The sequence below is a fragment of the Polistes fuscatus genome, unplaced genomic scaffold (genome assembly GCF_010416935.1).
Source record: "Polistes fuscatus isolate 324 unplaced genomic scaffold, CU_Pfus_HIC Scaffold2, whole genome shotgun sequence".
Classification (NCBI taxonomy): domain Eukaryota; kingdom Metazoa; phylum Arthropoda; class Insecta; order Hymenoptera; family Vespidae; genus Polistes; species Polistes fuscatus.
Window position 1 is genome coordinate 2115787 of NW_025113096.1, and position 27309 is coordinate 2143095.

The 27309-nt window shown below is 35.7% G+C and overlaps 1 protein-coding gene across 10 annotated transcripts in view; it reads right to left on the minus strand.

Moving 5' to 3' along the window:
- Positions 1–27309, minus strand: part of LOC122516702 (nucleolysin TIAR) — a 401875-nt gene that overhangs the window by 125269 nt on the left and 249297 nt on the right. The window contains exon 1 of one of the 10 annotated variants that reach the window (XM_043634734.1): positions 11819–12011. The exons of the other annotated variants lie outside the window; for them this stretch is intronic. Coding sequence (XP_043490669.1) covers positions 11819–11996 — 178 coding nt within the window. The 5' untranslated portion in view covers positions 11997–12011. Of the gene's footprint in view, positions 1–11818; positions 12012–27309 lie in introns of those variants that run through there. 10 annotated transcript variants of the gene reach the window in all.

Below are 27309 nucleotides of genomic sequence, written 5' to 3' on the forward strand. Positions count from 1 at the left end.
TCTCTTTTAGGAACGACGTAAACCCTTTTTCACTCCCTTTCCTTTCTACCCTTTGAGCGTACTAAAGCTCGACGTCCGTTCTTGTCGTTGGAGCCACGCTGCGTTGATTCACGTTTCACATCTCCCACCATTTCCCTTCGTTACTTTACAGCGTGGTTGTTTATAAATCACTATTATTTTATAAATAGGAGGCGCTGATTGTAATAAAGTCTGACGACTAGTATGAGGATACTGCAGCATCCACGTAGCGGTAGGGTAAAGATAATAAAGATCCATCGAGGCAATTTATAGTGCTCACATTATGGGTAATGTATTGCAATTCTCTTATTTCGGTGGTCCTTCCAAATTTTTAAGATTAAATCAAAATATCTCTCTATGAAATTCATCGATCTCTTTTTACCCATTCTCTCTTTTATTTTTTACATCCTTTTTTCTCTATTCACAAAAGGGTACCGTCGACAAGATCGAAATGCGTTTTATTCAACGAAAAATCGTTATCGTGTCGGTAGAGTCATCGAATGTACATAGTACATAGATTAGATACGTACGTAGGTACGTATGTATGAGACCGTACGATATGTGATTTATATGTGGCTACGGATCGCCAGATAACCGAATTTCCATATTATCTATAGATGAAAAAAAAAAAAGAAAAAAAGAAGAGGACGCACAAATGAATCAAGATCGATGAGCTTTTAATCTTGTTCCCCTATTCCAGAAATTACAATCAAGAAAAGAAACCAACTGTAGCTATCATTTAAATTGCCCATTTTTTCCTAATAAAAATAAACGACGAAACGTAATATAATAGAATAATTTATAGTTAATTTGAGAACAAATTCGATAAAATGGATTAATAAAACGCGATGCTATGTATTTGCGTTAAATCATTTCAAATTTAATGTCTATCGGGAACATTGTGTAATCCAGAACTTATGTCACAACGAATCTAGGATCAGACCGATTCGCTTTGGCACAAAGAGATTTGGTAGAAAGGGGCAAACGGGCTTGACGCTAATTGCATAGTTCCGATGGACGAGAGAAGGGTCCACTACCTCTCTTCTTCTTCTTCTTCTTCTTTCGTCTTCTCCACGGTATCATCAACAAAGACGGTTTAATCTGTTCCGCGCTATCAGCCAAGCTGCTCGCGCGACGAATGACAATGGCGGTGGGCAACAATGGTAAAGAAAAGGATGAGACGAAACGAGAAGATGGAAGAAGAGATGAAGAAGAAATGAAAAAGAGAAAGAGAAAAGACAACTAGAGTGGAGAAAAAGAAAAAAAATAGTGAAGAGGGGGGGGCGGGATTAGGTCAGTCACGTCATCTACAAGTGAAAGAGACCAAGAAGATAAGAATAAAATATATTAAAAGAAAAATTTCAATCTTTGACGCGTCCTTTCAAATTCTAAAATCATTGGTGCTCGTATGCAACGCGGCGAAGCAAGAAGAAGAGGGCTGTCTCTTTTTAAGAGTTAGAGATGGAAGTGGAGAGAGAGAGAGAATAGGTGCCGCCGGGTTCTGGACGGGCCGACAGCTTCGTACGGAACTACGGGAGAGAATTAAATGGCAAAATATCACTCAGAGCGGCGCACCAAACGCGGTATCTGCAAGCTCCGGTATTTGAGAGAGAACGATGGCTTCTACGTGACTGAAATATTCTCTCGTGGCGAGTCGTGGGTAAGGATGGGAGAAAGGATGTCTTAGAGAGGCGAGAAAACGAGATAGAGTAGAGAGAAAGAGAAAGAGAGAGAGAGAAAGACTGTCTTTCTTTGACTCTCTATGTTCGTGTATGTGTATAAGGATTCTCGCAGATGCAGACTAAAAATATGTCCTTGTAGGAGAATAATCCTTTCGGGATGCACGTTTCGTGAACCTACCAGTGTCCTTGTTGCTCGTAACTCTGATAAGAAGGAGAGAATTAACTTTGAAATTTGTTTCGTAGGTAGGAAAGGGAACGTGGATCTCCTGCGTTCGCGAGCGCAAGATTTTCTCTTCCTTTGAGAAAAGCGGATGATCCGTCGTAAAACGTTGGCCGCTTCAACGCTAACGATGACGATGAAGAAGAAGGTGAAAGACGTAAAAGAAGTAGAGGAAGAAGAAGAAGAAGAAGAAGAAGAAGAAGAAAAAGGATACGAGGCATAGGGGAAAGGTTCGCTCGGGATTGAAAATATTTATCGAAAACTTTGATCGTGAGCGCGAGGATCTTCGTCATCGGTAGGTCAAGCGAAAAATTGAGCGCGCATTCACCTAAGGCAGCAGTAGCAGCGATGGTGAGATGCTGTTGGTGGATGCTAGGTGGCCGTCGGTGAAGATTAAAAGGTTCCGCGTGAGTGGCGCAAAGAATATGCTATATTCCCTAGGAAAAGAAGGTTTTCAGAGCGTGCGCCCGGACGTGCTGCCTCTCTTTGAGCCGACGTATTAATTACAGCTATATTTCTATTTTCTTGTTTACGGATAATTTGCGAATAACTCGAGTGTTAATTAGTGGCCTGCGGTAAGCGAACGAGCGAGTGAGTGAGTGACGCGCTGTTCTATTTCTCTCTCTTTCTCTCTCTCTCTCTCTCTCTCTTTGAGCCCTACATTCCTCTCATCCAACCCTACACGGCCTTTCTCTCTCAACCTTTATCCCTTTTGCTCGTTTTACAAGGCTACAACTTATACTCGATTTATTCTTCTTTAGATTAATTGAAAATTATAAGAAAAGTATTTCAATATCCCGTCGTGGTTTCTGAAGAAAAGTTTTCTTACCCGATCGTAAGTGAATTTGATGTAAGACGAAAGTTGTAAAAATTAAAGGTACATAGGCTCTAACAAGGCTCTCATTACACTTTGTTCCTCGAGTATGTTGTAAAAGGGACGTTTACAGTCCCTGCGTTTAGAACGAATGAGAACCAAGAAGGGCGTGCTATTGTTAAGGCTCGTGGATCGTTCGTAAACGTGGAGAAGTCCGATAGTAAACTTGTTATCTCTGTCGCAGCCGTTATCACGACGCCCAGCCTGTATATCAGCCGTCACAATTTTCCCATGTAACGCTTTACAACGCTTCGTTAACGATAGGACTTGTCTCAAAATGCTCACGGTTTTTTTTTTATTGTTCTTCATTCGCTTGTTCGTTTTCTTAATATTTTCTTTTTCTGTAATTTTTGTTTCTTTCTTTTATCTCTCTCTTCTTCTCTATCATTTCCTCCGTTCTTCCTTGTTTTATCAACTTCCGTTTCGCGGTATCCAAGAGAAATCTCATTTCACCGGGTTGCGTCGTAAGCGAGCTGCATTTTCACATTTAACGAGCGCCTACGAAGAATAACGTAACGTGCTTAAATTAACAATTACGAGCTAAACGGCTGGTAATTAAGCGACGGCTTCTAGGATAGCAGCAAGAACGGCTTAAGCCAAGGAAACGAATCTGTGAAATAGGGTTGTGTATGCTCGGCCACGGGGATGCGTAAAATATGGGAGAGTAATAAAGAAAGGAAATAAATGGAGAAACGGAAGAACACAGGAGAGATAGGGCTTAGAGGAAAGGGAGAAAGAAGAAAGGGAAAACGAGAAAGATAGAATGAGAGAAAGAGAGAGAGAGAGAGAGAAAGAGAGAGAAAGAGAGAGAGAAGATAGACGAGGATGAAGAGCACGAATGCTTTTGACGGGAGGTTAAGAGGTACCTACAAAGTGTGCAAGGGTGTATAAATCATATCCAGAGATCTAGGAGAATTTGCAAGTTAATTCACCTATGCCTTTCGAGATCAGTCTACATTTTTAATACCCTTCGACCTGTGAAATCTCTCTGTGAATAGTTCAATTCTTATCACCGATCTTATCCAATTCTCTTCAAAATTCTTTTTGTACTCAACCGAGAACAACGAACGAAGCTTTCTTTATAAACAGCTTAGATTCAAGAAATAAATAATAATTAAAGTAAATCTTTTTTCTTGTAAAGTGTACTAATGCGATTATTATACACGTATATTTATACGTATCTACATTGGTAAGTATATAGTTACGAAAGAAAAAGAATATCGCGAGCAAGGATCAACGGAATATTAATGCGACTTCAGTTCATGGTATTAGCGTTCGATTTGTAACTCGATCGATAAAAAAACATAATTTTCTTGCTCGACTATTCGACGTTATGCTGGTTTTCTTTTGGTAAATGCCAACGGATTGGAACGAGATCGTATCGTTGATTTTTCACGTTGGTTACGTGGTAATTTTTTGCATATCTCTTTCTATTTTTCTCCTCTCTTTCTCTTTCTCTCATTTTCCGTTTCTCTTTAATTCCAATTATTTGACGATTTTACAACAGAAATAATTTAAAGATTTAATTTCATATTCTATGAAATTACCAAACGTATATTTCAGTAAAATTCTGCCGTTGAAAAATGAGTGAAGATGGGTAAAAGAAAAATAGAGATAGAAAAAGAGATAAAAAAAGAGGGTGAGAGGGAGAGAGAGAGAGAGATTGTTCTTGTTATCGGTTGCAAATATACTGTGCAAGCCTTTCGTTTGTAACCACTAGCGCCTTTTCAGCAAACGAAAGGAAAAAACGCATAGGCGGCTTCTACTCTCTCGTAGTTACTACCTTTGCTGACGTTGCTAGCGTTGCTGTTTGTATCGGAACCTACAATAAACGATCATCAAACGGAATCTCCCTTCAGTTATGGTCAATACCTCGTACCTGTTGGTTGAATACGTTTCAGTCCTCTACTCTCACCGCTTTTATCACTTTTCACGGAGATCATTTTTGCAGATCAATAAGAGAAGCATCTCTTTCTTTCTCTCTCTTTTTATCTTTCTGGAAACTGTAACTGTGTTCGTACCGACAACGTTGCAGGTTTCTATTTAGTTGGGGATGCTACATTTATAAAACGAACAAGCATGTATATACGTACTTGGGTTCTTAGTTGGAAAGTTCCTGTTGCAAACTTTCTTCGAAATTTCAATGCATAAATGGATAGATAGATAAATAGATAGATAGATAGATAGGTAGGTAGATAAATAGAGAGAGAGAGAGAGAGAGAGAGAGAGAAAGAGATTGCAGAAAAGGATGAAACATGTTGGTCACGAATAAAAGTAGAGTTTCTTAAGGCCTTACATACGTCCAGAATTTTTCAAAAATCGATTCTTTAACAGATTGTTGTTCTCTATAGTTTAACGCTTATTTCTGTGAAAGTAGATTGCGAAAATTCCCCATAGATCCAAAGTTATGGTAGAAAATGTGACTGCCCTACGAGAGTTTAGTGCGCGCAGATAGCTGTCCTTTGTTTGAGACATTTAAAACTTTAAATGCGTTTTTCTTGAAACTACTTTTTCCATCACAGTCGACATGATAACTCATATAGTTTTTAATATTTTTTAATGCGATTTTTTCTTAAATATTTGAAATCGTTTTTTCTATAGTTGTCGAGCTGGATTTTGAATACTTTGATTTAAAAATTTTATAAAAATAATTAAAGTGTCAAATTTATACGACGTGTAAAACGCATACTTTTTTTAAAATGCCATAAATTACTAAATTTACCAAAATTCGAAATTCCGGCTCGACAAACTATAATTATAACTTTATTTTACACAAGAATTGTTTAAAATTCTGCAGATCGATCAAAATTTACTGGAGATATGATGCAGACCGTGGAGCAACTATTTTTTCTTAGTGTTGCGGATCACGTGATTTTTTATATAGTAATTTTTGTAAAAATAAAGTGAAATAAAAATGTAAAGCCTTACAATAATAATAGTTGGCATTTCACGATTAAACGAAGGAATATAAAAATATGCCTTACTAGACGACAACGCCTTGCAAATGTAACACAGAGATGGTGCCTTTTTGAAAACAAGTTATGCAAGTCGTTTTGCGACTGGTCTATGCCATCTTACGCCTCAGGGAGCAATAGCATAGTCTGACCTCGCAAATATCTGACGATATCTTATATATATACTTTTCGTACCGAGAAAATTGGACTGTTATTTCGAACGTCAAAGAAAACGCAGCTTCGCTAAAGTTCTTTCTGCTTTTCTTTTCTATTATTTTTTCCTTCTTCTATCGATTCTTTTTTCTTGAGAAAAAGAAAAACAAAGAGATTTGCCTGCCTTCTCTTTCAAATTTTCGTCAAGATTCAACTCGCGTAGAATTCCATTAGAGCAGCCGTACTCCAACTGCAGCCAGCCAGGCAAGCTTTAATGCGCGACCCGAACAAGCAAAATCATGAATTTATCTAATTTTTTCTTTTAACGCGGGAAAAATTAACTGACGGCCACAACTGAGCGAGCCACATTCCAATCTAATCAAAACTTTAACGAATTCGTGTCAATACCAAAAATAACGTTAATGTTTAAATAACGTTTAAATAAGACATTTATTTCTTATTACTATTGACTAGTTTTTATCAATCATCATTATTTAAATAGTTTTTTCTAATCGTGGGGTTATCCAGCACCATTTGTTGTAGGAGACAGACCGATGCAGTCGGTGAAGGATAAAGGTTGAGTATCTCTGCATTAGAGGATCAACAGAAACATACCTATAATTGTAAGTATAAGAAATAATAATTTAGTATTTCAAGAGAAGTTTCTTTTTGTTGTTACTTCTTGAACGAAATTAATGTAACGAAAAAAAGAAATTTCTTCTCGCATAAAGAAATCCGGTGGTCTTTAGAAATATAACGTTAACAAGGTATTGTTTGTGTTATCAAAGCGTGCGTTTCTTTACGATCGCATCATATTGGCTTCGACGGTCGTGCTTCTGTTTTAATTAAGATAAAGCCAATAATTCGATCGGCGAAGCATCGACCGACACGGCTTGTGTTATAAGCAAGGATAGATTCGCTTTTATGCTCGTTCGCTATCAGGAACGATCTACATGAAAGCCGATAAAATGAGTTCGTTTGTATTTAACGCATCCGAGCGAGATCGTTTAGTAATTTCGAAAAGTAGGCCTCTCTCTACTTTTACCCACTCACCTACTACTTGCATTAGCTTTTTCTCTCTCTCTAGTACGCGATAATCATAGCGGTCCTATCGTTTGAGAAAAGTAGAAAATTAAGCAAGCTTTCGAGTAGCTCGTATCGACCTATAAATGGCCGCGTTTACGGGCGTACTGAATAAGAATAAGAAGTAAGGAGAAAAAGAGTATAATGAAAAAAAAAAATTAAAAAAATAGATAAATAAAATCGGAGCTTATTAAATTATTACATGTATTATATATTTCTATATACGCTACTTAACGATTTAACGATCCGTCATTTTCTTCGTTCCGGTGGACTTCGTAAAATAATGTATTATAAACGTAACTGGAAATTAATAAAAAAAACGATTATAGTATTGTTACGTAATATGCAATCGGTTAAATGACAGGTAAAGGTTCTATCGGAGAAGGTGTTCAAAACCGATGTGAAAACTCCTATTCAGGAAGTAAGTAGGCCACGCGTGGCGTATTGGAAAACTTTCCAGACATTTCGTTGACTTCAAATTTATATCGTCGTGTTTTCTCACCTCGAACGAGAGAGAAGATAAGTATTACGATGATAGACCGTCACGATTTTTCTCCCTTTAAACTTGTCGCGCTTAACGCGTCGAACTGTGTTGTCGTAGTCTTATGTGTAAAAAGGGCAAACTAGATTTCGAATATTTCTTCTAAAATGAAAATGAAATGAGAGAAAAAGTGATCGTTTTCTTTCGTAATATATACAATGAATGTTCCTTAAAATCGTACACGGTTACGCTTATTAGATTTTTATTCGAAAACTATTGATATATTATGTTGAGGAAAAAGAATAATTGGAAAAGTTATATTTATAACAATTGAATTAAACAAATACGAAAGTAATGTACAGAAAACGTCCGTCACTAAAAATCGTACGTGTTGGTATAACTGTAAGAATAAAAAGAATACTTGATTTTTTCGGATTTAACAGTCAATCATCCTATGATTTGATTGTTATTTAAATGTTTTTTAGTATTAGAATCATTTTATTATCCATTTAAGTAAGAATAATACGAAGTAAATTTGTGTATAATATATACTTTGAATATTAAACAAATTTGATCCGATATTATATTAGATGGAAATTGTTAATTCAAAATACGTAATCAATGACTGGTTATAAACGTTAAAGCAAATATATTTTAGTTAAAACAATCCTAAATATTAATAGAGTACATTAGAGTATTAGACATACCTTAAATGATCGTTAATTAATTAAAAGAAATGTAGATTGTAGTCTAGAAGTACGGAGCACAAGTTCAACGCACCGTTCTCTTCAAAATCCAACAGTCAACTAATTTATCGTCCTCTATGAAAGTTCTTTTATTGAATGTTGTTTATATGACTTTCCGAATATTACTTTCGTTATACATATATATATAACCTTCGGAAAGTCATGTAAACGAGAATCAATAGAAGAATTTTAACTGACTTTCATAGAAGACAATAAGCCAGTTTACTGTTCGATTTCGAAGAGGACGGTGCGTTGAATTTATATTCCGTGTTTTTAGTTTAAAATATACGTTTCCTTCGATTAATTAACAATCATTTGAGGTATGTATAATACTTTAATGTACTTTATTAATATATTGGATTGTTTCAATTAAAATATTATGTAATTTTTAAACAAACATACTTTATATTACTCTTTTTTTAATTGGTAATCCTAATAGTAAAAGACATTTAACTAACAGTAAAAAACAAAGGATGACCAATTGTTAAAATCAAAAAAAATTGAGTTGAAAAATTTCCCCTGTTATATCAACATGATTTTAAGATACATTCTTTTCGTATTAGTACAATTTACTTGTTATAAAAATGGTTTTCAAGTTAAACTTATTACATATGTAATTAAAGTATACTAATGTATTTATTTTAAAATTTTCTTCATCCAAAAAACACTATATATAAATAGTTTTCAAATAAAAATCTATTAACCGTAACGGGGTGTACAATTATAAGGGATACTCATTGTACATGTTACTTACATATAACGAATGATTAACCTTCGTGAGAACTTTTTTAACAGCAATCAAAAAATAAAGGAAGGAAGACGAGGAAATAAAAATGTGAATAACATTTCGGTTGCTCGTGAAACAATCTAATTAGCCCATAAACCGTCAAAGTAAACTCAAGAGTAGCAGTAGTTTGCTGTAAAACGTTAAAGTGAGAAAGAGAAAATGAGAGAACGAGATATAAAACAGCACGGGCTTTTGCAAATTAGCGAGGCGCGAGTTTACCGCGAAATTCGTCTCTTCGCACTAGCCCCCATCGCCGTTGGCAAGCCAGCACCGGCTTGGCTTTTAAGTGAATATATAAAGTAATAAGATTGATGACGCGCACATTTCGCGATACGCGTATATTAATTCTTTCTTCCTTTTCTTCTCTCCCCTTTTCTCTCCTTCCTCTTCTTTCTTCAACTTCACCGCGAAAATGGCGATGCAAAATCGTTCATGACTCGCTAATGTTTTATAGCTGTTCTTGTTCCCTGCACAAACGTTGATAGATCGTTTTGTTGACCAACAACGACGAGACGAATCTCGTACGTTCGTTCTTTCTTAAAAAAAAAAAATGAAGAGAAGGGATAGGGATGAAGATGAAGATGAAGAAAGAAAAAAGGGTCGATGGACGAAGATGGAGAAAGATAGGGGTGGGAGGGGGTAGAGGAAGAAAAAAGAATGAAAGAAAGGAAGAGATAAAAAGAGAACGATAAGTTAAAAGAGAGAGAAAGAGAGGGGGGGAGAACAGAGAAAGAAGGAAAACAAATAAAATAAGAAGAGAAGGATGATGAGAGGGTGTTAAGAGAGAGGGTGGAAGAAACGAGGCGAGGTTGCTTAGGTTGTAGGGTATCTGCCTATTATTCACGGAGATAGGTAGAAGGATGGAGAAAGAGAAAGAGGGAGAGAGAGGAAGATAGAAAGATCTAGCTCGATCTAGGAGAGCCCGGGGTGAGGCTAGACTTAGAAAGGTGAGTTAGGGGTTCGTGGCGAATTCTTATAAATCAAAACAGACACGCTATCCCGTCTCATAGGGTGCTTCTACACTTTCCTGCGGCTAGCACCTTCTGTGCCTTTTTCTTATTGCCTCGTCTCGTTTGTCCAAAGAGAAAAATATGAGAAAGGATGAGGGGAAGACTCGAAGGAACGTCCTCGTGTGAGATTCGTGCTAAGCGATGACAAAAATCTAAGCAAAAAACTTAGCATCTCGTGGAATAAAGAAGATCGTGCGTTATTGCGTTGTTCGTATTACCTTCGAACGTTTTTCTTTCGATGACAATGTCGTGCTCGTCAAAATAAGTAAGAAAAAATGAAGGATATCGTTTTGGAAATCTTTCGTGATCGAGCCTCGTATATCCTTTTTTCTTTTTTCTGCGAAATATTGTAATAATGCATTAAATCGTGTATCCATGAGATATATCTTCTATAATTGTTTACGATTCGTTCATATTACCAACTCATTTAGTCGAAAAATATTTCTTCAGTCTTAACTCTTGAAAAAAAGGAGCCTCGGCAATGCGATACTAATGGCCTGAAATCTCACCTATTTTTTCGCTGCATTTCTCTCAATGTTAATCGGGCTGTGGCACGCGATCAGAAAAATTCTCCCATCAAGACTAGACTAACCCTCCTATTATGGAACGTATGGGCACCAATTTGCCTCTTTCTTTACCGAGAACCGGTTATTTTGACGTTACTCGTTCATTGCGTCAATGGAACAGGAATATATCCTTGTCGTATTTAAAGTTGCACACGCGTAAAACCCTACGGTTATCGCGTATGGTCTTAACTACGACAGAAATAAATTGTTATTCAGAAGCATACGCGCTACTGAATAAGTACCTACTTAAGTATATACGTATACATACATACATACATTATTTTTGCAAGATGTACGTAAGGGGAAAAACATTCTCGACGAGAAACGACGTGTCTCGGGTAATCGTTAAAAAAATTATCGTATAGAACAAGAACTCGATAGAGATAGATTATCTTTCCATGAAAATAAGTTGTAATAAATTTGATAGACACTCGTTACAAAATGGATAAAGCGTAGCAGACAGTTTTAAAAGTAGCCAGCTTCGCTTCGTACATTTTTTTTCCCTTCATCTACTTCTTTTTCTTCTTGTTCTTTTACCGTGTTCTCTCTCGAAGATAATCTTGTTGCACACGCGTATAGACGAGAAAACACGCGCGCGTCTCTTTTCCTGTCATGATGGGCGTCGAGAGAGGCGCTTTCCTCGGCACGATATTTACGAGCTAAGTAAACTAAGTTCGGTTGAAAGTTTTAGCCTACTCTGCCACCGTCAGCCCATCTCTATCTCTTTTCGCTTTTATATTTACGCCTTTCATTTGCACTCTTCTTTCAACGTTAATATAATATTTACACGTGGAAAGAAGCCCCGGTTACTTTGCCTTACGCGTGGCACAACTTTTTTACCTACCATCTGATTTAACCTGTTTTCCAGTTTACTAAGTAACTAGATTTTTACTTTGATTAACGTGCGTATTGTATTAAAACGTATATAAAATTGCATAAATAAATATCAAAAGTCTTTAATTTAATCGATATCAAATTTTTGTATCCTTATCATTTATGTAGGAGTGGTAACAGTAGCTTAAGAACAAAGCGGCATGAGTAAACGGTAAAAATTCATGAAAAAAAAGAACATAAGATAAACAACTGACAGTCGGTGGGAAGAAAGAATAAAAGATAGAAAATGAAAAATATAGGTATGGCAAAAGATGAAGAAAAAATAAGTAATTAAAAATATATAAAAAAGAAAAAAGAATAATAATAATAATAAGAAGAAGAAGAAGAAGAGAGTTTAGAGAAAAACTTACGGGGGTTCTGGACGTGTACGGGAGACGGAAGGTTCGCTCGCGTGCCACCGAGCGGAGAAGGTATCTTGGCGTGCAAGGTTGCAAGGCACGAGTTCGCCACGTCATAGATGAGATAGGCGCCATAATATCGGCCCGCACTGCCCATTTTCAATTTATTCTTAGTCGGCACAAACGCCATTTTCGACCACCGTCTACACACATGCGGCCACTTTTCTCGCGATCAGCGAGCGAGCAAGTTGTCAATAGTAAAATGACGAAAAGCCCGTTTGTTAGTCCAATTTCCGTTGATTCGAAATAATACACAGTGGCGTTTAAATATGCTATCAACTCGATATTATTATTCTTTATGTCTTTTCCTCGTCTTCGCGGACATAACGTGAATCACACGTTCGTATTATAACACACTAACCACTATGGGATCTCTTGGTGTTTTATTTTAGATTAAAAATTAAAGTTCCCACGTGTTGCCGATGCTGCTCAAACGATTATTTATTATTTCAATTATACGTACTAAAAAAACCTTGCAATATTCGTTCGCTATTCTTAATATTCTATCACAGTTACTTTCTAAAACTCGTCTGATTCTCACTGGTTTTTCCTAATCAAATTCAAATATTCACTCGAGATATGTGACATTTATATATTATTTATATATATTTATAAATATTTATATATATTATTCTTGATATTTGGCACGCACCTTAAGCTAAATACACATCTATTTACACGTACACGTACACTCTATGTACTCATTTGAATCAATGACAAAAGAATATCCTAACCTAACAAACAGACGCACACAACCGAGCTGATGATCTCTCTCTCTATCTCTCTCTATCTATCCATCTATCTCTTTCCTTCTATCACTTATTACACTACTTATACAATTATAGATTTCGAAACGACTTTAATAATGAATCGATGCATTGATATACCATTAAGTCGGTAGTAAATATAAAAGAAAAAAAAAAGGAAAAATGTCGATTAGCTTTTTACAATATGATTTTCTATCTAAATGTTTTGAGAAGATCAAATGCTAGGAAAATCGTTTGTCGCTATTGGTCACAGTAAATAAGTGTTGTTCCGTTACGTCATCGACCGATTTCATCCAATTCGTTTGACTCGAATAAAACGTTTCTTTGTGGATATTAGCTACTATTCGATGAAGTTGAGTTCGTTTAATCTCATCTTTTGCTTTGTCTTTTCCTCGAGAAAAAGATGTTACTATCGCTGATCGACGATACCCACTGTTACTAGATAGATGGATAGATAAAGAGAGTAAGAGAGAGAGAGAAAAAGAAGGAAGGAGGAGAGGATATTCTTGGTTCTTTGGGAAGACCGAAGAGAAACTTTTCGACGACTTTCCGTGAATCCTCTCTCTCTCTCTTTTTCTCTCTCTCTTTCTCTCTATTTCTATCTCTTTCTTTCAACGAATATTTTTCACGGTAGATCAAACTCCTCGTACTATCGCTCGTATACCGTTGTAGCTGTCTGCTACTTGAATAAATTCGTGTACCGAACGACCTTTTTGAACTTTTCGAAGGTCCTTGTAAAAAGAAACAAGAAGAGGAACCCAAAAAAAGAAATAAAACACAACACAAAACTCCGAACTATTTTCTTCGATATTTAAAATTTGTGAAGACCACAAAATAAAAGAGAAATATCCCGTTGTTCGAACGAGTTCTTAAGAAAAATACATAGAAATGAAATGAAACTAAACGAAACGAAACGAAAATGTTAGAAAAATCGGTCGACGAATTATCGAGAAAAATTCACTTTGTTCTGCGTTTTGTTTCGCGACGAACCTTAATTTCGGTAGCACGTTTCTCGAATAAACTTATTGTTAGAAGAACGATGATAGTCGTCGTCGTCGTCGTACGAGTGGTCACTTGTTCTATATTTGCTTATACGCAAGCACGCACGCATGTTGTTGTGGGTTGGGCAAGTCGAACGGAAACGGTGCGGTTCTGTGGAGCGGAAGCTTCGAACGGAAACGTCACGAGTCAACGAGCGTCTCTCTGATTACGCTCCTCGCAATCTCGAGCAAAGATAACAAAAAAAATCCTATAACGTGTGTTCAACAGTACTCGACTATTTTCGTCTTTTTATAGCTTTATGTAGCTATTTAAATAAATAAATGTATATATATGTATATATATATATATATTTATTTAAATTATTTTATATAGTACGAATGTATATAGAGGCAAGTATGTATAATGTATATGTTCTTCAAATTTCTTCGTTTAGTCTTCATCTGGCTTCCTTGTGCAGTCGTCGTCGAAATGTGATATCTCGAGTAACTGCTCAAGGACAATTTGTTGAAGAACTGCTTTGTTTTGTTTTCACGCATGGTTACCGCGGGACTCTTGGGAGGCGGCTCTCGATAAATAATCTTTTATTTTCTTTCCTCTTATATTTTACAAGAGCTGTTTTATACTCTTGTAGTTCGAGAGGAAGGGGAAGAAATAGAGATAGAGAGAGAAAGAGAGTGTTTACAAAATAACGAATGTTATATAGGATTTTAAAAAACGTTAAGATTTATCGATTGATGTTTGTATATATCTACAGTGACTCGTTTAAATATTCGGACATCACTATTTTTTAAATATTACTTATAATTGAGTTAAGGAATTAACGGTTCTTTTACTAAATATTATACTTTTCCCATAATAGTTGTCAAAAAAATATAGGTTTTATTTATTTAATTAACATAATTATCTATGTTACGCATGAAATAAACGAAATAACGATTATTTTTAATGTCGACAAATTTTTGGATATCTAAGAGAACAATATTCTTGTATAAGGTATAAAATAGTAATAGTAGAAGTTTTTAATAAATAAAATTATAGAAATTTTAATATTATGGTTAGATTTCTTTCTTTTTTTAACATGTTGCAATTGTTGCAAATGTTTTAATTTCACTTTTGATCTTATTAGTGTTTTTCTGTATAAATAGCTATTGATAATAAATTATAAAGATAATTATGTTAATTAAATAAATAAAGTCTATATTTTTGACAATTAGAAAAAATGTACTACTTGATAAAAAAAAAATCATGAATTTCTTGACTCAACTATAAGTGTACAGGACAATTATATTTATATGTTTGCTATATGATGTTCATGATATACAATAAATGTTAATTAACATAAACATTCATTGAAATATTAAACATTTCAATTAGATTAAATAATTCTTCTCATCTATCCTATCATTTAAATTTTCTTTCTCTTTCTCTCAATAATTGGCAGTCGTGTTTATGCATTAATCGTAATACAATAGAGTGAAAAATGATTTTAATAAAGATATATTTTGACCAAAGAATAAAAATATTAAATCGTGAGAAGTTCTTGTATTGTTTACACGACCGCTTTCGTTAATTTTAACGTCGATGCTACGAACGTTTCCTCTAACTCCACCTGACTGCGACCGGTGTTATTTTTCGAACAAAACAGAAAAAATATTAATTTTACACGAGCGACAGTATATTTACGTACATACGTATACTATACGTGCTCTATATGTACAGACATTTCTTTTTTTTTTTCTCTAAACAATCGTTGTGCTGAAACTAAATGAAAATAAAAAACGAAAAAAAGAAAAAAAGGAAACTCGCGTGGGAGAATATGATTGGATAATAAATGTATGCGCAACTATACCAAAAATATCCTACTACCGTATCTGCACCAATGTAATTTTTGAAAAAATTTTTACCCATTTTTTCGCTATTTTCTTTTTCGATAATAATTGCTATGATATTACATTCTGCAAACAAGCACTCTGACGTTACAACAAAATGTCAAGTCGTTCGATTTATTTTAATTGATTTTGATTTAACAACCGTTTGAAAAAATTCAGATTGAATATTATTTATTTTTAAATATTTCGAGTTTAAAAAAGAAAACAAACAAAAAAATAATTTTTAATCGAGATATATTTGGGATGTATGCATATCTTGATAATTATTTTCATCGATGTAAATTCACTAGTATCGGTAGCAAAGTAAACGCGTTTCGAATATCACTTAGGTTATTTCATATATAATCTGAAATTTAAGTGCTGCATCTGCCGCAACAAATGGAAATGAAATCCTATTGAAATGCAATACTATCGTTGAATAGCCGATATTAATGAATCTAAACGCAACGAGGAATATTTTTACATTTCCACTCGCATTTCCGGATAAATGAACGATGAAATTCAGTACTCGCGGATACAAAATTACAATGAGAATCGCGTTATCGAGTATTGTTTGGTCAAACGATCGATTTTCTCTATTTTATTACTAAAAAACAAAAAGGAAGAAAAAAACAAATATAAAGATCGTTACTTCAGATTAGAAAAATTCACTTTGATGATCACACAGGAAACTATACGGTCGAAGAACAAAGATATTATTTTTTCGGACGAAATAAATAAAATTGCAATTAAAAAAACGTAAGCGCGTAAGTAGAATGTATCACGCAAGCATGCAGGTGATCGACTAACCGAAAGACTACTATTATTCGCTTTCGAGCGAATATAGCAGTATAGTGTCATAAGCGTGTATACATACATAAGGAAAGGGTAAGAGGAAGAAAAAAAAAGGACAGATATACACAACGGCATATCGTATCGTATCGCTGTACAATTCGTATACGAAGAAGAGGCTACTATATAGCAGTGTCCAGTAGAGGCTCGGTTACAACTCGAATGAGTCGACGACTACGACGATGACGACGACGACGACGACACAACGACAATGACAATGGCTTGGTTATTCGCTTACGGATGGAAAAGGACGAGCGAAACAGGAAAGCGGTCGTATCAAATGCTTAACACTGGCAAGTCGACACAATGCTTTCCTAACCGAACCCATGTGAATATATACATATATAAAATATATATATGTAATTAGTTATGTTCATGTAGTTATATGCATATGTTTATATGTGTGTACGTATCTGTATAGAAAGATATAAGTCCACAGATGGCCAAAGAGAGACATTGTTTATTTCGTAGCAAAACGGTCGAACATGTTAGGACGTTCATTTCACGAACGTGTCGCGAGTGAACGGTGAGGTGAGACAGTGGTGGTTCGATTCGCTCACTAACTCCTGATTCGTCCTTGTCCAAATCCTTCCGTTCATCATTATCTGTGATATATATTCTCTATCTATGAAATCAAGTTGAATTTATATTCGCTTAATTGTGTATATACATAGATAATATACGTACATATGTAAGAACTAGAATAAAACTGACGTTCTAGGAAAATCTTACCAAAATTTATTTATATTAAAGATTAGTTTACATTTAAGAACAAAGGAAAAGAAGAACTGTTAAACAATGATTGTCTGTTTAAATGTTGTAGCGGATTTCTGGTTATAGTGTTTATTGGCCTCCTGATGATGTCAGGGTCACGCTTTTGAAAACCGTGCATGCTTCCATCAAGTTCAAGTTCAACGTTTACCGTTTTGCTTTGACAAGAATAATAGTTAATTTTAATTCTAAAATCCTTTGCCGCAAATAATACTACGTATATGTATCTTGAACAGTTGTATAAAATGTCGCGGATAAATGATAAGGATTTATTTAAAAAGAAGTTTTTTTTTAACAACTATTTCCTCCCCAGGTATTTCCCAAAACTAAGTGGATCCTCGTTAAATCATTATTACCTTGTACGAGAATCTCTAGGACTTTCGTTAATTCTAGAAACGTCTTTCTTTTTATTCCAATCATACACCGCACTCTAATCTCGACCATTTCGCGAGTAACGTTACTACGGCGCGACGATAGAATAGTCTCTGATATCCGATAAAGGATCGATATATCTGAACTTCGAGAACCATTTCCGTTAGAGTGGCTTTAATTGCCGTACGAACGTTCGAGGGACTATAAAACCTAATTAATGCGGTAGATACATTTATATCGGATCGAAAGGTGTGCAAGGTTTAGTGTGGGAACAAACGAAGTTTAGTCAAACGGTTTCAGGTCGAAAGTCCAACGACAAAGAAGATAGAGAAAAATGAAAGACGGAGAACAAAAAAAGAGAAGGATTGAAAAAAAGTTCGTTCGGTTTTGACTTTCGACGCCGAATCGCGAGAACTTTTAAATTTGTATCCTCTGTCGTTGATATAATATAATTACATTTAATTAACCTACGAGAAATCCTCTAATAATTCTCACGAATTCTCGAGAATTCCTTTGTGTTGGAACGACAAGGATTTCGTGTTGCCAGAATTTCAAGTTTTTTCTTTGGTCTCTTTTTAATTTCCTTTTCTTTTTTTCTTCTTCTTCTTCTTCTTCTTCTTTTATTTCGGTTATTTCGTTGATCGGTTTGCTCGATTTTTATATAAAAATATTATCGAGTAGTAAAACGTATTACTCGGTGTTCTTTTTCTTTATGCACCATGTGACGTTCTCTTTTCGGTCATGTGTACGTTTACTATTCCTACAAGCTATCGCGTTGTCTCGCGTGTATTTCCTCGAGAAACTTCATCCCCAGACTTTCGCGCGTAACACGTATCCACTATTCACCACCTACGCGAACGCACTCAACAGGTTATTGCGCCCGTACGACTTACTACCTCGGCCTCGATCCACCACGATTTTTCTTCTTGTTATATATATATATTGTGCTATATCTTGTATATCGTATAACCGTCCTCATACTCGCGGCGATAATTAGCCATGAACATTAATTACTGATTAATAGAGGAAGAAAGACAGAGAGAGAGAGAGGGAGAGGGTGAGAGAAAGAGGAAGAGAGAGTAGTTTTACAAGCTCTCAATCAAAGTCTCATTCTTTCCCTATTTCGAAAATGAATGTGGTTTTATAAAACCTTAATTACTTTGTTATAACTATCAAATTATTTATCGAACAATTTATAATATCGACAATGTATTTATCGATAATATGTATATATATAATAATAATATGTATATATATATATATATATAATTATAATGTAATTTATAATATCGACATGTATTTTAAGTAGTCATTTTAATTAATCATTATACGATTCTTTAGGTATACGACGTTGTCTTAAGATTGAACAAATGAAAATAAGTATTAAGTAAAGACTATTAAGAAAGTCGCTTTTTTTTCGTCTTTGTTTCCTTTTTTCCATGACAAAACCAAATTTTGCAGCAGCCTACGAAAATGTAATTTTATTTAATCGTTCAAATATGTTTTAAAACGATGTTAACGTAACAAAGAGAATCAGTGAAATTGACAGCTCGACAGAACGTTTGTTACAAATAAATTTTTCAATTTTCTTTGGAACTATAAAAACTGCTAGCTAATCATACATTTTTCAATAATCATTCATTCTCTCTATTTCCTTTTTTTTCTTCGTCTATTAAAGGAAGGAAGAAATCTGTAAAATTAGGTATTCCTTACTGCATCCTTTTTCTATTGGATACTTTAAATAAATCATTTTATTGAGGATCAGGTTTTTCTAATCTACGTCATCTGGGTGAAGATAGGAAAGGAAGGTTTTGCGTTAAGAAATTTGAGAAATTTTTGATCAATGACGATGACGACGATGAGCTTGCGGAGAAAAGAGTTCACGGATCACGAGAATCGAGTCAGCGAAGGCGGTAAAAAGCATCGGTTACCGATCTCGAGGAGCCACGAAAATGGAATTGGAGCGGGAGGGAGAAAGAGAAAGAAAGAAAGAAAGAAAGAGAGAGAGAGAAAGAGCGAGAGGAAGGGAGAGAGGAGGAAGGAGAGAAGGCGAGTTCGTATTAGGGGTAATGGGCATTATCTCCATCGATCCTGGCTCGCTATCCTACCACTCGACTCCACCTCGGCTTCCGTAGCTGCTCTTCACCTCCCAACAGGAGCCACCTTTGCCTTCATAGATAGTAGAAACGAGTGGTTGGGTTCTCGTTCGAAGCAGCCGTGGCAAAAACGCATGGGAATTCTCCCGTTCATGGGATATGTCGAAAGCATAGGATATCGAAAGGATGTGGAATACAAGTTTGAGCTAGCCAATGGAAAAAGGATTCAAGTTTGGTCACGTAGATCGTATAGCCTGTCAGTTATATGCTTGGAATTCTTCCTTGTGTATAAGGATTGAAGATGTTGAAAAGCAGAATTCTTTCGTTGTGAGACATATTATCTCGCATTGGTGGACGACGAAAAGAAACGGGGAAGCAAGTGTTTTTTTTTTTTTCCTTGATCACGTAAAATCAACCTCAAGTTGGATATTTTTCTGATAAGCTCTAGAAGATGATATTCGGGTCTAGACTTCATAAATTATTTGCTTCTCCATTCTGTAATAATGAGGATCTTATTTTCTCGTAACTCTTTAGAAGAGGAAAGCTGCTCGTTGAGAAAACTTTTCTCGTATTTGAGACGTTAATACGGATAAGACTGTCTTTATTTTACCGTACCATCGAAAAATATCAATCTTGTACATTCAATTTATGAGCACCGATAATAATAATAATAATAATATCATATATCGATATACTCTCGATAAATGATATTTGTTCATTTTACCTAAGGTTCAAGATATTGTAGATTAAAAGGAAAAATCTCGTAGAAATGGACAACAAAAGCAAGAAAGTCAATTGCGTCGTTTCTTTTCTTACCGTAAAACGTGATCCGACGGGAGTACATTAGAAACTCCTTGCCGAAGTCCATTTTCGAAATCCATTTTCGGAATCCATTTTCTCAAAGGGTTTTCAAATTTATTCTTCAACATTCGAGATTTCTCTCTATCTCGAAACGTTTCTCCATCATCGTGGTAATTACGGCCGATGAACGTTGAAGCCGCTTTCGAGAATCATCGATTTCAAATTCTCTCGAGACACGCTCCCTCGCAAATATATATGTGTGTGTGGGTGTAAGAGAGAGAGAGAGGGAGGGGGGGAGAGGGAGACTAAGCAAATCGCACGTTTCGATTACGTTTCCGGACTTTACTGTCGGATTCGTCGGATAATCGTAATTTCGATTCCGCTTCCACAGCTGATATCCCACAGTCTCCTCGATATCTAATCAGTATAAATTAGGACGCAGAGGAAAGTGTCAGCTTCTCTCTCTCTCTCTTTGCTAGAAGAAGCAAGACAAGGATAGAAGAGAAGTTTGGGAGAGGAAAGGAAAGATCCGACGAATCGAGGAAGCGAGTTAGCGACTTTTTTTACGAGGATTTTTATCTCTCTCTCATCACCAACAGCAGCAGCAATAGTAGCATCACTTTCTTTAGTACCACCCCCTTATCACCTCCACCACTAAGAGTTGCGGTGTGTGGTTATTACGATGCGTATAAGTAGAAAGATGCTTCCCGACGGTTACTAATTGTCGTAAAGACGATTCGTGATACGTATTATCTAGAAAATCCGATTGTCTTCGCCGACTGAACTTCTCTCATTTACCCATCGGCTTTCCCTTATAAGCTTACGTTCGCTGATCCACGAATTCGAGTCTGTAATTTTAGATTGCAAACGAGAAAGAAAGAGGATAAGAGAGAGAGAGAAAGAGAGAGAAAGAATCAAAGTGTCGTAAACTTTTCGATCTTTCAATTATCTATAATGAGTGGAGGTGATCAAGGGAAGTAAAGAAACGTTGGCGTTAAAAGAATCTGAGGTTATGCTCGAGTTACGAAATTCAATAGAAAAGAAGAAGAAAAGCAGGAGAAGTAAAAAGAAAAGAGAGCTATTACAGCTGCTACTTTCGATTTAGATGTTATCGGATAGCTTCCTAGAGCGAGAAAACTTCATGAGACGCGTATCGCGAGGAAAAAATGTGTCGCATTTACCGGAAGAACGCGTTCCAATAGTTTAACATTCACATATTATCTATGTTTTTATACGTAGTATATATACGTATGTATAATAATATATCCCATCGTGTAAATTTTGTCATCTGTCATAGAAATCATTCAATATAGAGAATTTATAGAGAAAATAATGATAATAGTAAAATATTTGAAACCCCATAGCCTTTATTTACAGCTTACAATATGTGATTATTTTTATGATGGGGTCGTATTTCATATGTCTCTGTGTTATTTGTAATTTTTTCAGCTGGATGGCACTGATTTGAATTAAATGAATTGATACATTTGTATTACCAATGGTAAAAGCCGCCCAACGAGATAATTATTCTGCACGACCAATGGTACAAGCCGCCCGATGGAATAATAATGCATATACAGGGTTTTTCGCTTTATTCGACCACCTAAAATATCTCGCTTATTTCATACGATAGAAAAAAATGTTAAAGGAGAAAAATAACCGAGAATATCGTGAAATGTTTGTCAGTAACTTCAGTACGCGCTTGGAGGACAGTAAATGAAAGAACAAATGCAAATCAACGTGTAAAACATTCATACAAGCAAAAAATCTTCTCATATACAAGAGACAATCTTTATTAATAATTCATTAATTGTTAATTATTTATAAGATTTTTTCCATCATACCAAAATTTAAAACCATGTAAACTCATGGTACATCGTAGTATACCTCAGTGTACATCACATAGGACTTTTTCCAATATAAAACGAGTTTCGATAAAAATATAATATGAGCCTTTCTTTCAAAGACTCATTCGATTATTTTTTTAACGGTTTCACCCTTTCGCTATGAGCTTGTTTTCTTCGGTGGTACTCTTACTGAACGGGCCGCTGCAACATGCAGCAACAAAATTGCACGAAAGACCGGTCGTCAGTGGCCGAGACTTTTGGATAATCAAATTTCCGCTAATTAAGAAAGCACGCGAGCAATCAATCATGCTCGACTCCAAAGCAAAATCGGATCGGTCCTCGATATTTCTCTTAGATTTTTTTTTCCTTTTACCCTTTCAACACAAAATTCCATTTCGCTACAAGCAAAAAATCTTTTCAAGTATAAAAGACAACATTTCACAATTTTCTCGGTAAAGGTCACTTGAAGGTAAACATATTACACATTGTTGGATTCGTTTTTTTATAAGCTATAAGAATATTGTACTAAAAATATGCAGTCCCGTTAAAAAATAAATTCGGCTCATCACTATATCGACGCCTTCGAACAGAATATTTTTTTCCTTTGACATTTTTTTCTATCGTACGAAATAATCTGTATACTACCGATGGTACGAACATATTAAAACATGTTTACTGATAATACAAATAATTACATATATTTTTTGTGTCTACACAGCGAGATGAAAAATGAAAACTATTATGTTTCTTAGTTCTTGACTAGTTTCAATTGAAGACAACAAACGCAATGATCTGTAATTAAACTTCGCCTTAATAAGTTGATTATTACATTTCAACTTTTCAAATAGTGAGAACTTTCTAGGCTAATTTTGTTCTCTTCTACGGTTGTACTATAAACTTCATACTTGGCTGAAATATGCTGAATATATAATGAGTCGCAGGAGTATTCGTACCTACTTTCACTATAATTTTTAAATAATTGATATTTGCTTGTAATGCAAAGCTTCTAAATTCTTATACAAGTAAACGTTCTTATAAAGTAAAATTTTCGAATAATTACGTTTTCAAATTGACATCAATTTTATTGCAAAAGAATATTTTTTATATTTAGAGAAATATAATTTTACTTAAATGATCAAAAATTTGTCTCACAACAGTATTTTTGTAAGTAATACTTGCTTGGCTCTTCTTTGCATCTTATAATACTTTTTAATTCGATTGGGGTATATCTTGCGAGACCAATTCTCTTATCAGTTATGTACAATTTTACTTCTCTTATAATAAAATCTTCTTTGGTAATAAAATTGATATCAATTTAAAAGTTTAATAATTCTAAAATATTTTTCTATGCATAAGAATTTTGAAATATCGTGTTATAAAAAACTATTGGTTATTTAAAATTGATCGTGAGGTTGCGAATACTCCTGTAACTCACTATATATACAGGTTTTTACTAAAATAAACATCCAATATTTATACAGCATATAGAACATCAGCATATCTACGTCAGAGAGCACGAGGAGAGAAACTAAATGAGTTCCTGATGATCCTTTACGGTTCAACAGTGTAGAGGATTTTTCGGCCACGGTATTATTTTTACGGGTCCTGCGATCGCTATCAATCCTTTCATAATAATATTTAAAGACATGATTGATAGAAAAATAACGATATATCGAAGACCAGTAAAATTACATGTCAAAATGTTCTCAATATTCCGAGCATTTTTCTTACTTTCATTTCTGACTATCTTAAAAATTGTAATTATCCGACGGCGTTATTCAAGTAGTGAGAAAAGAAGAAGAAGAGAGAGAAAGAAGTGTAAGAAAAGGTAGAACGAAGAAGAGGAAAAAGAAGAATAATCGAACAGAGTTGAGTAAAACCGTAGAAACACGTATAATTTAGGATCGGCCGAAGGAGACCGTAAAAACACTTTTCAGACAAACGCGATTTCGAGACGAGCATTGCCTTTTTCTCTCTCTCTCTTTTTCTCTCTCTTTCTCTTTCTCTTTTTCTTTATCTTTCTCTTTATCTATGTCTCTCTCTTTCTCTTTATCCTTCCCTTGTTCGAATTACTCGAATATTTTCTCCTGCTTTTATAACATTTTAATTATTCGCAGCCGTCTCCAACCTTATACGTCCTTCATTCTTATTAATCGAGTCTTTCTCGTAAGGGTGGAAAAGGAGCTTAAAACGGCAGTTAAGTAGCGCCGAGCGTGAATGCCGGAAAGTATCTTATGGTCAAGTGCGTTTCTTTCCTCGCTTCTCTTCTTTTACAATCGAATTTCCTTTATCTCGTTTCGATTGTCTTTCTATTACATTGGAAGAAAAGTACGAAAGATAGAGAGAGAGAAAAAAAGAAAGAAAGAGAAATAAGGAGATAAAAAGAGATTTGTTATTGACAGTGTAAGAGGAAAAGGAAGGAAGGAAAGAAAAACAAATCAAAGTCGAAATTGTCGTAAGACGAGAAAACGTGTCCCGTTGTTCATCCCTTCCTTCCGTTTCGGACTACTTTTTCCGTCAAACTCCCTTACATCCACTTCTTTCATTTATTATCCTTTGTCCTTTGATAATAAAGCATTCGAACATATAGGTATATCTAACCTAAGAAAGCTAAAAAATCCTTCAAATATTTTCAATTATTATACGCTACTTATCGAGATCAAATTGTTTACATAGATACATAAAATGTAGTTAATTGTAACTGTTTGTTATGTTTAGATAGAAAAACAGGAGTAAGAAATTAGGCAAACCATTCGACTTAGGGATTTGATAAGTGAACGAAAGGTGACTGAGTGAGTATATTTCATAGCGAGAGAGTAGTCATCTTTTACACGGCATAGTGGCACCCCCCATGGTTCTCCGGAAACCAGAAGATAGCAGGATAGGTAATGCAATGCGCCAACAGTATCTCGCTCTTTTCTAGCAGCCTTTCTTGGTTCCTTCTACAGCAGCCTCTTTACTTTTTCTTCGGCAGGAAGGCAGGCAGGCAGGCAGGCATCCCGCGATAAGTAGATCTCCATCGAGATTATCTCGAACAGCCGGTTACGTTATTATCGCGTTTGAGATGCGAGAGCCAATGATGTTATCGAGTTCTTCTTTGCCTATCGAATTTCTTCTCCACGAGAGTTCTCGATGTTTCTCTTTTCTCTTACATTTTGTTTTTCTTTTGTCTTTTATTTTCTTTTCTTTTTTTTTCTTTATATCTATTCGATTTTTTTTCACCCTCTCGATCGTGTGTTAGATTCGAAATGGTTTCGCTACCAGGGTGGAAGAAGAGACAAAAGCGCAGAAAAAGAAAAATTTTCTTGGGCAAAATTGTGCAAGCAGGAAAAAGAGAAAAGAAGTAAAGAGCGCAAATTCTCACGGAGGACGAGATCAGGGAAAGAGATATAGCGGAAAAGGGGTGAGAAACGTTGTTGGATTTTCTCGCTCGTGACGTGGCATTAAGATAGCGGTTTTTCTTCTACGGAAAGTAGTAAATACGCAAATAAACTTTCCTCGTTAACCTATCAGGATTTCGATAGTCTCGATCCGTAGCTCTTTTGGTTTTGGTAATAAACGTTAACTTCCTTCTCAGCTCATGGTTTTTCGAGAGGATACGTAAACGACGATCAATATCAAATTCTTCAAAGCAAAAAACGAGACTACTTGAGATACTTATTTTTTTTTCTTTACGTTTAGGAAAATATATATACCGGATTCTTTTCGAGTGCTACGAAGCGTGACAATAATGAATTCAAAAGGTCGTCACGTGCGGTTCGCCTAATGGCCGCAAATTTCGTGAACGCGCCTAAAAAGAACTTTGAAAACGGAACGCTATTCCCGACCCTTTCAGACAACCCCTCTCGTCCTTCCCTTCCTCCTCCTCTTTCTCCTCCTCCTCCTCTTCCATCTCTTCCTTCTTTCGAGTGACACGCGGCAGCCTAATTAAAGTAAAATTCTCGCTAACGCTCGTTGAAGGATCACGGTCGTTAGCTGTCCGTAACTGTGTTTTCATTTACTTTAGTAATACTTTAGAAAGTAGAAGTAACTGAATGGCGTTAGGTGAAAATCGATTGACCTATATTTAGTTCGAGTGCGGGTGAAATAAAATATCTTGCTAATTACGCGGCTCAGGACGCCCGTTAATTACACGGTTACGGTGTTTTAATAAAAAGGGGGAGAAAGACACTCTGTGTGTGTGTGTGTGTGAGAGAAAGAAAGAGAGAGAGAGAGAGAAAAAGATAGGAAAATGATGATGATCGAGTTGTTCTGCCTAACGTCTACTTGTTACCGACTTTGAACTAACTGAAACTTAAATTGTACAGAGTTAAGATTCGATTCTAAAGCTTTTCATCGAATTTCGTTGAATATCGAAGGCGAATACATGGTTGGTAGATAGGTAGAGATATCGACGATGAGAAATCGGTTGAAGACATAAATCAAGACCACAGCATCGTTATTATTAGCGCGTATCGCTTGATCACTCGCCGGCAGTCGATTTCGACGTGCACGTCGAACGAAACGATTTACGATAGGTCGTGCATCTTGAGAGAGAAAGAGAGAGAGAGAGAGTGTGTGTGTGTGAGAGAGAGAGAAAGAGATGAGGTAGCTCGAGCTGAGAGAACACGACTTCCGCATCCGGCTTTATAGTTACAGCTTTATAGGTTCCAAGGAAGGGATAGAGAAAGAGAGAGAGCGGGAGAGAGAGAGAGAGAGAGAGAGAGGGAAAGAAAGACACCCCTGGATATCTCCTGGACATCTCGACCGAGCGGCCGGCCAAACGGCGAACACACGAACGAGCACTATACCGTTCTGACGCCCGCTGCTCAGCAAAGTACCCAACCATTAACCGAAAAGAACGTAAGAAGTAACTTACCAGTCATAGCTTCTACTCTAATATCCTACCAGAGTAAGAGAAAAAGAAAAGGAAAAAAGGAGAGAGAGAGAGAGAAAAAAGGAGAGAAATAGGGAGATGCACGTACTGGCACCGTACTTCCTCCTACGTGTTTGTCCTCACATGGAAACTAAATATAGAACTGACCGAGAAGCTGGTTGGATGTATTTCTCTTTCTAGCGAGAAAGAAA